This window comes from Protopterus annectens, chromosome 4.part0 (assembly GCF_019279795.1).
Source record: "Protopterus annectens isolate FY-2018-M chromosome 4.part0, PAN1.0, whole genome shotgun sequence".
Classification (NCBI taxonomy): domain Eukaryota; kingdom Metazoa; phylum Chordata; order Ceratodontiformes; family Protopteridae; genus Protopterus; species Protopterus annectens.
This window is the reverse complement of record NC_056733.1, coordinates 426,579,011-426,592,376: the sequence shown is the minus strand read 5'-3', so window position 1 is coordinate 426,592,376 and position 13,366 is coordinate 426,579,011. Positions and strand designations below refer to the sequence as shown.

General features: G+C 37.0%; 1 protein-coding gene across 2 annotated transcripts in view; it reads left to right on the top strand.

Moving 5' to 3' along the window:
- The window catches only part of LOC122799368 (G-protein coupled receptor 1-like), a 177,457-nt gene that overhangs the window by 36,901 nt on the left and 127,190 nt on the right, over window positions 1-13,366 (top strand). The window contains exon 2 of one of the 2 annotated variants that reach the window (XM_044068374.1): window positions 1,147-2,511. The exons of the other annotated variant lie outside the window; for it this stretch is intronic. Within the exon in view, the coding sequence (XP_043924309.1) occupies window positions 1,155-2,213 (1,059 nt within the window). The 5' untranslated portion in view covers window positions 1,147-1,154 and the 3' untranslated portion in view covers window positions 2,214-2,511. Of the gene's footprint in view, window positions 1-1,146; window positions 2,512-13,366 lie in introns of those variants that run through there. 2 annotated transcript variants of the gene reach the window in all.

Genomic DNA, 13,366 nt, shown 5'->3' with positions numbered 1-13,366 from the left:
TGAGGCTATTTTAGTACAGTGGTATTGTTTCCATGCTAACAGTCTACTTTCCTCTTCTTTTATGCATTTTAGAGCAATCATGTTTGATCACCATGATAATGAAGAGAAATGGTAGCATTGGAGGCAAGTTCAGTACAGAATATGTTTCATTTATTTATTTTTTCCTGAATCCTGCATGACTTACATGTGCAGAGTCTTTTGTTAAGAACAAGTAGGAACTAAGAAGGAAGAAAGAGGTATAGAATTTAACTCACTAATGTGGTCTGAATGAAAGCTACATATGGAGTGAGATAGTGGAGAGCTGTATAACTGTTAAGCCAGGGAGATCCAGCCAAGTTACAAGCAATGATGTGTTTCTACCATATGTTAATATATGAAGGCTAGCAATAGTACCATGATACTCTCACCAATCCAGAGCACCAGGATGAAAACTGGCTTCATTCTATGTGATGAACTGGTATTCTATACTTTCACCCACCCAGTACTGGTACACATGTGGTTATTTTCCATATCACCTCATACTTTGAAAATTAATAAGCTGACAATCTCTCCAAGTCATCTTAAATGTCAGCTGCAATGACAGACACCAGATGTCACTTTGCATTCCTTGGTCATGACCACCACAGTCCTCAAACATGAAATTCCACCTTTGTCCATCTCCGTACATTTGAATGACCTACCGAAATAGCTTTCTACCTTAAATTAAACAAACATCAAACATTCCTTCAGTTCACCTTACTGCACCACTGGCTTGATTGTCCCAGTGGGTTGTCTCACTGCAGTCTTAGGAATAAGTATAAAGAGAGTTAAAAGAATACAGGTTTAGAAGAATAACTTTCAGCTATCCCTGATTTTGAGCCATTGTCCTTTATTTTTGGCTTTGCCCTATATTCTGTTAGTATGTATATTATTTTGCTAGATCCATAGTGAGATGCTAGTGCAGTGAGCTTCAGAAAGCATGCTTATCACATACTACCTGTCCATCTTTGGAGTATTTCTTTAATCATTTGATATCTATAATGTAGTAAACTATAAAGTAGTCAAAACTAGCGAGAATTAAAAATAATGACCCATGTATTTTCATAATGCTGAACAAATAAATAATTTTCAGTTCACTGTAAATTTAAGCATTTTTTTATTTCACAGATGAAAAGATGGACAGAAGTTTACTTCACAAGGAGCTTTCCCAGAATTCTTCCATCTCCTCCACTGCCAGAGATTATGAATATCTACTGGAATATAACTATGAAAATGAGGTGATTCTGCAGAACAGTGCCTTTGACGTTGCCACTTTGGTACTTTATGGTATCGCTATTGCCTTTGGCATTCCAGGAAATGTCATTGTCATCTGGGTAATGGGATATAAGCTGAAAAGGACAGTCACAACACTTTGGTTCCTAAACATGGCAGCTGCAGACCTTCTGGAAACTATTTTTCTACCCCTTCCATTTGCCTATTTACTCTTGGGGAATTGGATGTTTGGCCGTTGGCTCTGTAAGCTAACATTCAGCCTAGGTATGTTGACCATGTTTGCAAGTGTGTTCTTCCTAGTGGTTATCACCCTTGACAGGCACCTGTCTATAGCACATCCTGCCATATGGCACAAACACAGGACCATAAAGGCTGCTTTTTGCACCTGTTTAATTGTGTGGATCATGGCATTAGCCTTAGCATTACCCTACTTTTATTACCAGGATACCATTACACTGTTCTCAGTGACATCATGCTTGAGTCACGTATCATCCCATGAAGAAGACATGGCCCTTCTACTGACAGCCTTTCTTGCTGGCTTTGCAATACCACTGGTGCTGCTCATTATATGCTCAGCTCTCCTGATTATCAATGTGAAGAAAGACCTTTTGGTGGCACAAAGGAAACTCTACATCACCATCACTGCTGTTGTGTTGTCATTTTTCATTTGCTGGGCACCATACCATGTCACCTGTATTTTGAAGTTATTCCTACATTCTTTCATGGAGACTGACACCCTCAATTCATGGTCTTCTGTAGCTGTTGGAATAAGTTACCTACACAGTTGTCTTAATCCCATTCTGTATTTATTGATTGGGCACAGTTTTAGGAACTATATGCAGAAGTCCATCTTAGAAATAATGAGGCCCCTCTTTCAGGAAGGATATAATTCAAGGCTTCCAGGAGGAAGACAGTCAGAAAATGAGGTAGTAGTTGTCACTCAGCTTGAGAGTTTACAGTAACAATGCAAAGAGTAAACATACTTCTCATGAAGATAGTTGTTGGTTGAACTGTGCTTTGTATGCAAAAATAATGATCGGTCATGCCTAAAATCTGTAATGTCCCTTCAGGACTGTCTGCAGCAGACTCTTTCCATCTACTAATTATCTTCTGTAGTGGGAACAAGTATATCAAGCCCATCCCCATCTCAGGAAGCAGATGATGTGCATAATCCAGGCATAACTATAACATCTTGTAGTTAATTTTAGTCCTGCTTTGTTTCCTGTGACTTCCAAGATTTGAAGAGCAGTATGTGCTTGTGCGTGCGTGTGTGTGCATGTGTGTGTGTGTGTGTGTGTGTGTGTGTGTGTGTGTGTGTGTGTGTGTGTGTGTGTGTGTGTGTGTGTGTGTGTGTGTGTGTGTGTGTGTGTGTTTGAGTTTGAATATTTTGATGTGCACTAGCAAAAGTAGAGAGATAGCTGATTTTCCTGTCCATACAGCCATGCTAGTCTACACTCTGCGGCTTCCTGGTGCACTGTATGAACAATACTGATCTTAGCCTCTCCATGCCATACTAAATGCTGTTCACTTTGCTAGACATGTCTAAGGTAGCTATGGAAAGAATATTTGACCAGTCAGTGGAATTTCTTCTTGATAATATGTAGACAATGGGATGTGCATTATCACAAGGCCACAGGTGCCAGTTAACAATCCATACTTAATAATTTGACTTCTGGAATGTCTTTCACCTCACCTCCATAACTTGTTAGGTGTGTGGTAGATTCCGTGTGTTCTGCTGCCAAAAGAAGAACTTGATTTTCACACTCATAAGATCCTCCTCTCATTTAACACATTAATATGTTAAGTTTCTGAAGAACTACAGTTATGAGTGTTTCAGACAGCAGCATTGATGATTTATTGAATAGTCAATCATTTTCTATACATCTGCATTAAAGTTCTCTCACAAAGTCTATCATTAAATGTGATTAGTTAGTACTTGCATTTGGACCTGAATCGCCTGTTTTGTATCAAACATGGGTTGTATAACAAAAATGAAGTAATAAGATATCAAAGATGTAAAGAAGTGGGCATCCTGAGATATCTGAAGTGCAGACATACTTGCTTGTAAGGCAGAGATACCAGTTTGCTCTAGAGCAGTCAGGTGTCTATGGTAACAGAGGTTAGTGGCACTGTGGAAAAGTTCCAAGTCAGGCACCGTGGCACAGTATATCATTTAACTAACCTAGTGGGTCACTAACTCTTCCAAAACAAACCAGAAGCATTGCAAAGCTCTTGGTCACTGTGTCACAGTAAAGGCATGGGGATAAAGAAAATTCCCACCCAGGTGTTGCATAAAGAAAATGAAACAACTAAAACTACATTTTAGTATGGAATAAAAGAGGTGTGATGCTTCATGACAGCTAGCAAAAGTTCGTTTAAATTTGAGTTGTCACCTAATGTTAATCTCTTTCATTGCAAAATTGCAAATAAAAGATATTCATTGTACACATAAAAAGCATTCACATTTAAAAAAACAAACTTTCTAATAAAAACTTTTTCCAATGAATAAGCTCTGACAAGAGTGAAAGCGCTCATCTCTTGTTTTAACTTAATAAATAGTGGTTAAACAAGCAATACCAGCTTGATGAATCATGTTTTCTTATTTTTAATCAGAATGCAAATAGATGTTTGACACATAAGAAGTTATGACAACAGTTTATTTTAGCAATTCATATGCTGATCTCATTCCTGTACATCTAGTTTTCCCTTTTTTTTTCGCTTTGTTGTTCCTTAAGGAAAGTATGCACTACACTTAAGCCTGCAAAACTACATTTCCCTGGTAATAGGTTACGTTTTTATACACACACATACACACACACACACACACACACACACACACACACACACACACACACACTGTGTGTGTGTGTGTGTGTGTGTGTATATATATATATATATATATATATATATATATATATATATATATATATATATATATATATATATATATGGGTCTACTGCACTTGACCTAAAACTCATTTGACTGACACCGATTTGACCTAAATTTCATTTGACTGACTCCCATTTCACCGACAGCTTACAATGCTGAACTTCAACATACAAAATCTTAAACCATAGACAAGCACAGTTGGAACACCAATAACTAACCCTTTCCAGAAATTAAAAACTACTTACTAACCCTCTTAACAGAAATGGAAAATGTACAGCCAAACTAGGTGGGGCACTATGCCCTCCACACCCCCCAGTGTGGGGGTCTGTGCCCCCCAAAATCCCCTAATTATATATACTAACTCCAGGATCGCACTACAGTGGAGAGAAGGGCATATACCTTTAACTTGCCTTATAGTACTCTACACATTGCCACTACTGCTGGGAATGCACAAAACATTTGCTAAATTACTTTAGATACTTCCCATAAAAATGTAAATAGAAAAACCCACATTTAGAAATGTTAGATATTATGAAAATAAGGCTGAAATTAATTATGTTGTAAATATGCTGAAAGATAAAGCATAGAATAAAAAGTTTGCTTGAATATATGTATAGAGTTTAGCAATGTAAAATGTGCATTCACACTGTATGTATAACAAACAGGCTTCTCTTCACAGCATCAGAAAAAGCCTAACAAAACAATATTGGACATAATTTTCTCATGTTTGCAGAACAAATATCTAAACTCAGCAATACGTGATGTTTTTTCAATAGGAAGAGCTTGTACAGATGTTTCCTTTCAGATTTCTGTTAATGGCATCCTCACATCAGCAAAAGTGCTTACAAGTAAATCAGAAAAGGACAAAAGAAAAGTCTAAAAACAGACATTATGTGCTTCCCACAGAAGGCCACAAAAGATACCAAGAGGAAATAACAACATCTATGTGCGTGACTAGCACTCTGTATAACTATTATAGTAGTTCAGTTATGTGAGAGAGGGACAGAGAGAGGTATTTTGTAGAAGTCATCATTCATATCTGTAATGAAGGAAAACTTTGTAAATATATGGTACAAACTAACAGAAATAGTACGTGTCGTTTGTTATAAAATAAGTTGTCTGTAACTGTGCTTATAGCTACAAAATATATTTCTTTATCAGTGTGCAATGTGAAAGGCTTGGTGCTTTAAACAGACTACAGATGGAGTCATGCAAAGCTCTGTGTCTCTGATTCAGCAGTAAACAGCACAGCAAGACTGTGTGTCTTAAGAAGACTTTGGATCCATCACAGCATAGAAGCAGAGCTCGCGAATTAAAATACATTTTTCAAGAAATACTACAACACTACTTTCTGCATGACTACTGGAATTCTAACAGTCAGCACTATAAGTTACAGTAATTCTTTTTATCACAAGCAAGTAACAGGTGACGGAAAACCCACAACAAGTCTATGTCTTAACTGTCGGTGAAATGGGAGTCAGTCAAATGAGTTTTAGGTCAAATGAAATTTAGGTCAGTTGGGTGTCGGTCAAATGGATGTCAGTCAAATGGGTTTTATGTCAAGTGAAGTAGACCTATCTATATATATATATATATATATATATATATATATATATATATATATATATATATATATATATATATATATATAGATACATAGATATTGGATCACCCAGTATAATCATCAGGTTGTTACTATGTTCTAAAAATGGATTTTAAAAAATCTGTAATTGAAGATGAATGTCCACCTGAGGGTTGGTGGCCTTAGTTGACTCATACCTCTGCTCTGCTGCAAGATGGAGGCATGTCAGGATGTGGGTGTGATCACCCAAGCCAATGACAGTAGCCCTTACTGATTCATGTGATGGGACATATATTTGTAGACCACAGGACGTAAATGGTCCTTGTGCCAATACCACTGCCTGCATAACCACCTGGGGAGGGTTAAGCCATTCATAATTCAATTGGCCTCATAGTAAGAATACCACTGAGGGCACAAGCAACACAGATGTCTGTTGATGGACCCTCCCCTCCGATGAATGTCACCCTAGTAGATCTGGAATTAACCTACTTCTAGGGAAGAAATGGATGTCTGGTAGAAGAAAATTGCGTAATAGTCACTTGGCAGAAGGAAAAAGTGTAAAAAAATAGATTCAAGAAATTTATATGAAGGACACATTAACAAATGGCTATGATTAGAGTCTTAGCCTTAATTCTCTGTAGTACATGGTGAGTTTCAACTGCCCCATTTTAACACTAACTTAAAAAAAGTGTAAAAGCCAAGCTGTCATACACTTTGCTTTATTACCCAAGGTAGATGGCAGCTCTGCCATGTCACATTTTTGTTGTTTTTCTCACAAACCAAAGTATCTTAACAGCTTTCAAAGCTGTCTGTAGGTTCTTAGTTCACTTCTGTGTTTCTGCACCTTTCGTGACATTGTGATCCTTACTAATGACAAAGTTTATACATATCAATCTCAGTATAATAATTTTTTTCTTGATTTCAGAGTGTCGTCCACATGCTCATTGTGTCTTACACACACACACACACACACACACACACACACACACACACACAGCTTGTGTTGTTATATGTTTTATTCTTTTTTCTTGTTTCATTCATTTGGCTTAAATAATCATATAATCCAACTGTGCAGAGCCCATTTACAAGGAAGGCCTAATGACAAATGCTCCAAAATGCTAGTTAACGTGCTAGCAGATCCCCAAAACAAGGTTTCCAGCAGATTAACTGGCCAGTGCAGAAGGGCCTCAAGTCTGGAAAACAGTTGTGTGATAGTAGTACCCTTGCCTTATACAGGGAGGGGAGAGTGCAGAGTAGGAAAAATCCAGGGAACTACAGATTGGTTAGTCTATAAACAATAGCTGGGAAAATCCTGGAGAGAATATTGAGGGAGATAAATACCCAGAAATGCTGACACATTTATTTACAATATATGGAATAGTTATCCAGAAGGAAATGGTATAGGAAAATGTTCAGACTATTTCACAAAAGTTAGTAAAGTTAATTATGACCGAGACTAATTTGTGCTTCAGCATATTGACTTAAAAAAATCTGTACAGTTATATGTAACTTTATTATTACCTTCTGCCTCTTTGGGTGCCTGTTGTGGTTTTATTGGTAACTTCCTATGGTCTCAAAGCCTTTAAGACTCAAACTTTGACATTTGATACCACAGGTGATTTAGAACAGCAATTCAAACATACATGATTTATAGCTTCAAAGGAGTGCCCTCTCAGATGAATTGATATAGTCATTGAGAATGGTATTGCAAAAGAAAATAACTGAGGTGATAAAAAACTTGTGCGTGTGAGTAGTCAATCAGATGGTAAAAGAAAATTGGGCAGTAATGGCAATGATGTTAACATAAGACTAAACTATGGAGACAGAATTGCTGCAGAACAAGAAGAAACTGCAAAGTGATTTAAACTAGTAAGCTTTTAATCACACTTTTCATTGCCAAAGAGAGTCAGCATCATAGGAGGGATTGTAATAAGTAAATTTACATCAGCATCTAAGCTCTGGTAGTTTTGTTTGCCATTTTGAAATTCCACATAAAGTGGTTCTTAAGCTAATATGGACATAGAATCCAGTTTCCATCCGTAGTCCAGTCAGCAATGCGCCTGTAACTATTAAATGGCAACAACTATTTTTTTTTTTTGGGGGGGGGCAACAAACAGGACATTTCAGTTACAGCAATAAGACAGCAAATGAGATAATGAAATACAATATCCCCACATAAAAACAAAGATATTTAAAAATTATTTGCCATCATTATGGTTGCTTCTATATGTCCTTCAGATTTATTTGACCATAATACATTTGCTACTTGTTCTGTGGTCATTATGAAAATTTACAATGTTTTGGGTTATGCAATATATGATATAAATGTTTCAGTTCTGAAGTTTGGATTAAAACATATCCCAACTAGTATCTCCTCATATCACATGTTCAAATGGACTTTATGCATTGTATCTGCAAGTTACATCTTAAAACAATTTCTTGATTGTTTATAACCTTTGGTATCAATGCTTTGATTCTGTTGTCTCCAGTAAAGAGAACAGTAAATCGAGTTCTGTGGCTTGTGACATGTGAATGTAGTAATACCAATTTTTAATGCCTTATTGCCTTAATTATCTACTACTTTTATAACTATTTTAATAAGAATGTTAGTGCTTTCAGTGATTATACGTCTTTTGAAACTTCTCAGTTTTTAAACGGTCTGATGGCAATAAAATTTGTTAAAACTTACCAAAGGTGTAACGTGCTTTAAAAACTGGCCAATGATTTTCATGTTGTGGTTAAACATGCTGATAAAGGTAATAGTATATTCATATTGAATGTATCACTGTATGTACAGATACATATGGAACATATTAATGACACATACGTGAAAATTAATTTCAGTAATTATATGAATTACTTTACAGGACTCCAGAAATTGGTACATTGTTATGTTCATCCTGGTTTCTTCAGTGCAAATTCATCCACCCATCCACAACCCCTTTTCCCATTTTTGCACATGGGGTCGGAGTGTCACTTGAACAGTGACAATGTGACAGTAAGAAATTACTTGTTAAAGAACATGGCTACATACACTATACTGACTTCCTAAAATATATAAAATTAATAGTTTTGATTAGTTGTTTTCTATATTCATGGGTGAAGGCTGTTTTTTTTTCATGGAAGACATCACTCTTCAGGACAGCTATCAACATGGGTTCCTACTAGCCAGAAAGAACGGTCAGATAAACCTGATCCAGTTTTTATGATTAGCTTACACAAGAACTTGAAAGGAAGAACAGGTAAATGTGACCTAAATGGGCTTCATCAAAGCCTTTGAGTAAGTCTGTCACAAGTGGCTACTTGAAAAACTGGAACTGTTTGAAGTATGACTCAGACTGAGGAACTGGATTGCTGCGTGGTCAAATAAGGCACAAAGGGCAGTGGTTAGAGAACCGGTGACATGAATAAAGAATGACTACTAGAGTGTTGCAGCTGTTGGTCATGGGCCCAATACTCTAAAGATTTTGTTTCATTGCAGACATTCTGGGGGGGGGACAATCTTTTATGATGACAGAAAATTAGGGACATTTTCACAATATCTTCCACCACATTGATTAAAATTATATTCAAATAAAACCATGCCACTCTCCAAGCTTGGTTCTCCAACCATGGATTGTTAATTAACCCAAACAAAAATGATGTGCTATTTTTCAGATCTCTCTCAATTAAAGTGAATCTTCATAGATTGGTCCATCACTGACCCTGCAGGAAGCACAGTAGATACTTTCCCACACTTCAGATACTTCGGCATGTGATTGGACCTGACCTGATCCTTCAATCAATATATCAAACCAATCAAAGAAAAGGTATACAAGCATCAAGCATGGAAAATCTGTACTCTCTTTCTCCTGCTGTGAGAACAGCTTTCTTGGCCAATTCAAGTACTGCCTCCTTCCCCATTGCATCCACCTCTCCAAAAACATTCTGCTGTATAAATTGCAGCAAACCACTCTTGACAGATTATTGCCTTAGCCTGAGATATGGACACCATTATTTAGTCCTTTTAAAAGCCACAGGTCTTCCAGTCCATGAGTGTAAAGTACTGCTGCTAAGCTTTTTCATCTTTAAACCATTATACTCCTTCTCTGGGTCTTTTTATCCATCTTGCTTCCTGCTTATTACATTTCATGCAGTCTTCATTCTCATGCCAGTAAGGCGGCAATTCTTTGAAGTTCACATTATACAATCACCCAATCTGACCACTGTTCTTCATAACTGGGCCTCAGAGTTTGTGTTCCCTTCTTGTAGTTCTAGAGTCTAATCAGCTATAAGTCACTTCCCAATTGGTACTCTTGCTGTATAGTGATTCGTCGCTATCTTCATATTGCACCAGTCACCAGATTATCCTCCATTCCCCAACTTATTCCCTGCTCATGATTGAGGACTCTCCAGAAACAACTTTTAAGTTCAAAATGCAGACACTCATAATAGAAGAAATAGTCCGTCCATGTTTGTGTGTGTAGGGGGGGGTCAGTCAGCCAAAGAACACTTAACTGGAATTCCGTTCAACAATGCAAAATACATCTAAGAAAGAAGTATCAAAGTTAAGTGTTCCTCAAACCAAACAAATCTCTTTTAACTGTTTTTACAGAGGGGAAAGCCACCCCCCTGCACACCCACATCGCTGCTAAATTAAATATACCAAAACCAAAACCAAAATCACACAATACTGGAGAAAATTTTCTCTGGTATCAACACAAAGAGTTCCAATCCATTTCTTCAACATAGATAACATTTGATGACTTTAATTCAAGTGTCACACATTTGAACAAAGTGTACTTCAACCAAGTAGTGAGCAACTATATCTCTCTCTCTCTCTCTACATGTATATGTGCGTGTGTGCATGTGTAAGTGTGTGTGTGTGTGTGTGTGTGTGTGTGTGTGTGTGTGTGTGTGTGTGTGTGTGTGTGTGTGTGTATGTATTTAGATGGAGATACTTATACAGACACACATAGCTTTGCCACTGGTGGTCATGTGAAAACGTTTCAAAGGTGGCAGTGAGAAAGTTAGCGGTATGTAGCAACCCAACATTTTTGCTCCATTTTCTCTCTTTACCACTGAATGTCTTTTACTGGAGCATACTACTCTGTGACATCAGCAAGTGCTTTGCTGGCAAAAGCACAATCTGTCTGCATTATGCAGCTTTATTGTCTCCATCCATCATGCCAAGAAAGAAAGAAAAGGAGTCAGTGGGTCAGTAGGATACTTGATCAGTGTTCACATCACTGGCTGCACTGGCTTCACAAATAGCTACATCCTTCTAATTTCCAGATACCTGACATGAGGATAGTGAGATTCAAATGATGATGGAGAGGGAAGCAAAAACACAACCTTTCCTTAATTGGACTGTAAACAATTGGATACTCAATGGAAACTATTTTTCTTCCACTTGGTATTATAACCCACAGTGTATTTCGTAAATAACATAATGAGGCTCAGCCATTAGTTCATTCACCTTCAACTTTTTACAACATAATTTTTATCAAAGACAATAATAAATTCAACAACAGCAAGATGTTGTCACCTGCTAAACAGCAGGTTAATGATCATGTTCTGTCAGTCACAGATGTATAAATGTCATTGCTCAGCATTTTAACCACCTTGCCAATACCTATCCTCACAGACCACCTCCTGTCTCCAGGATTCCAAAACAATCAGGTATGGGGTGAATTTACAGGCAGCCATCCAGCTGTCAAGGTTTGCCTTAAAGGAAGTAAAGATTTCACTCTGGTTTATATGCAGCAGAAGATTATTGCAGAGATTGTGGAAGCAATGAGTAATAAATCTGTCTCTCCAGTTTGTCTTATTTATTGATTGATGGTGATCCGAGTCTTTAGCATTTATGAAACCATTTGTTTTATGGAAGGATAGGATAACAGGAGGGTTGGGTCCTTAACAGCACAGAATGCCAGACATTAATCACTGTGCAGACAGAGTACAGGGCTAGGGCTTAAAGCCTGTCTTGAGAGCTGAGGGTCTTTAGTCTGGTCATCTTTTTAGTTGTGAATCCCTGGTGTATTTCAAGATGGATGATGTGTTTGCAAACATACAAGGGTTTGTTATACTGTGTTAACATCCAATGGTCATATCAAAATATAGATTCAGGCATACATGAATATGTCCATTGACCTACCCAACAGTCTGCGGCTGTCTTAAAGGACTCCAAGGCTAAACTATTCCAAACACATAGAGGCAATTTATCCCATGATTTAACAATAGGATGTGTAATAAACTTCATTCTCCTCATAGCATTACTTTTCTCTATCCTGTATGACAGCTTATTTTTCCCTGAGTTTCTCTTCAGTATGTATATCTGTGTTCACTAATAGTTCTTTACCAAGTAGTGATCAACACCCCGAATATAATTTACTTGCCAACAGTCTGTAGCTAATAGAACTCAATCCTAAATATTGCAGCCTTTGATTATACTTCACGTTGATACACTCATATTCCAAGTGAATTTTCTTTGAACACTTTCCATTCCCTTAGAAAAACTGTAAAATAATAATTATATTCTATAATAGGTCTAATATAGGTAACACATAACCTTTTCAGGAAATCACTCAACCTAGATGTGATGTTCCTTTGTATCAAGCCAATAGTCCTTAATGCCTTACCTCTAACAATGGATGTGTATAATGAAAAACATATATTACTGTTATTATAATTATCTGATCTATTTAAGGTTTAATATTTTAATATAGGATTATTATATAACCTTGCTTTACAAAAACATATAAATGCATATTTGTTATGGTTAATATGTAATATAATGTTCATGAACCAAAAACTAATAAATGCCAGATAGCTATTAAACAGTGTATCATCATTTTTAGATGTTATAAGAGTATAAGTGTTTACATCATCAGCATATTTGGAAACACAGTATTTGAATTTGTTTGAAGGTTTGAAATGTTTCAAGTTGCTCCTCGTGTTTACACAAATACAAGCAAGGTTTCATGGCCAGCAGCAATGTTGCCAGCCAGGAAATCATGCAGAGCAGCACAAGCACAGAAACAAGTAACATTCAAGTTTACCAAACCGCTCAGTGAGATTGAGCGGACAGACACAGTGAGTACCAGCGTTGAAAAGAATGCAATAACAGCAGTAATAATACAGTAAAGAAAAGTGTACTGAGTGCAAAGTACACTAAAACAATTATTTGCAGAATGAAATAATGGAGGAGGAGAGTAAATGGCAAGGGCACCTACAAGGAAAGGTACACTGGGCAGGAAAAGTGTGCTGATGAAAATGTCCACAGACATGAATGATAGGAATGAATAAAGAAGAAAAGAGCATAGTAAATATGGAAATGTCCCCACGAACTGATATGTCAATGTGCGTACACTTCCAAGACAAGTCAGTAGCATAGCATTATGCACATATGTAGATAGCACAGTACGTATTGTTGTTTACACCTCCTGAGCAATTATATTATGCAATATAAACACACTTGATGGTATATATGTGACAGTCACACAAGATTGCATGTTAATGGAGGTGAATTTTTGTGATATAAACATCACTGACATGCTCACTGGAGAGGGCACTTAAGCACGATATATACAGTAGGCGGTATGTGCATACTACAAAGATCTACAAAATGACTTGCTTGAATATGACTGACATGTCACCATAGC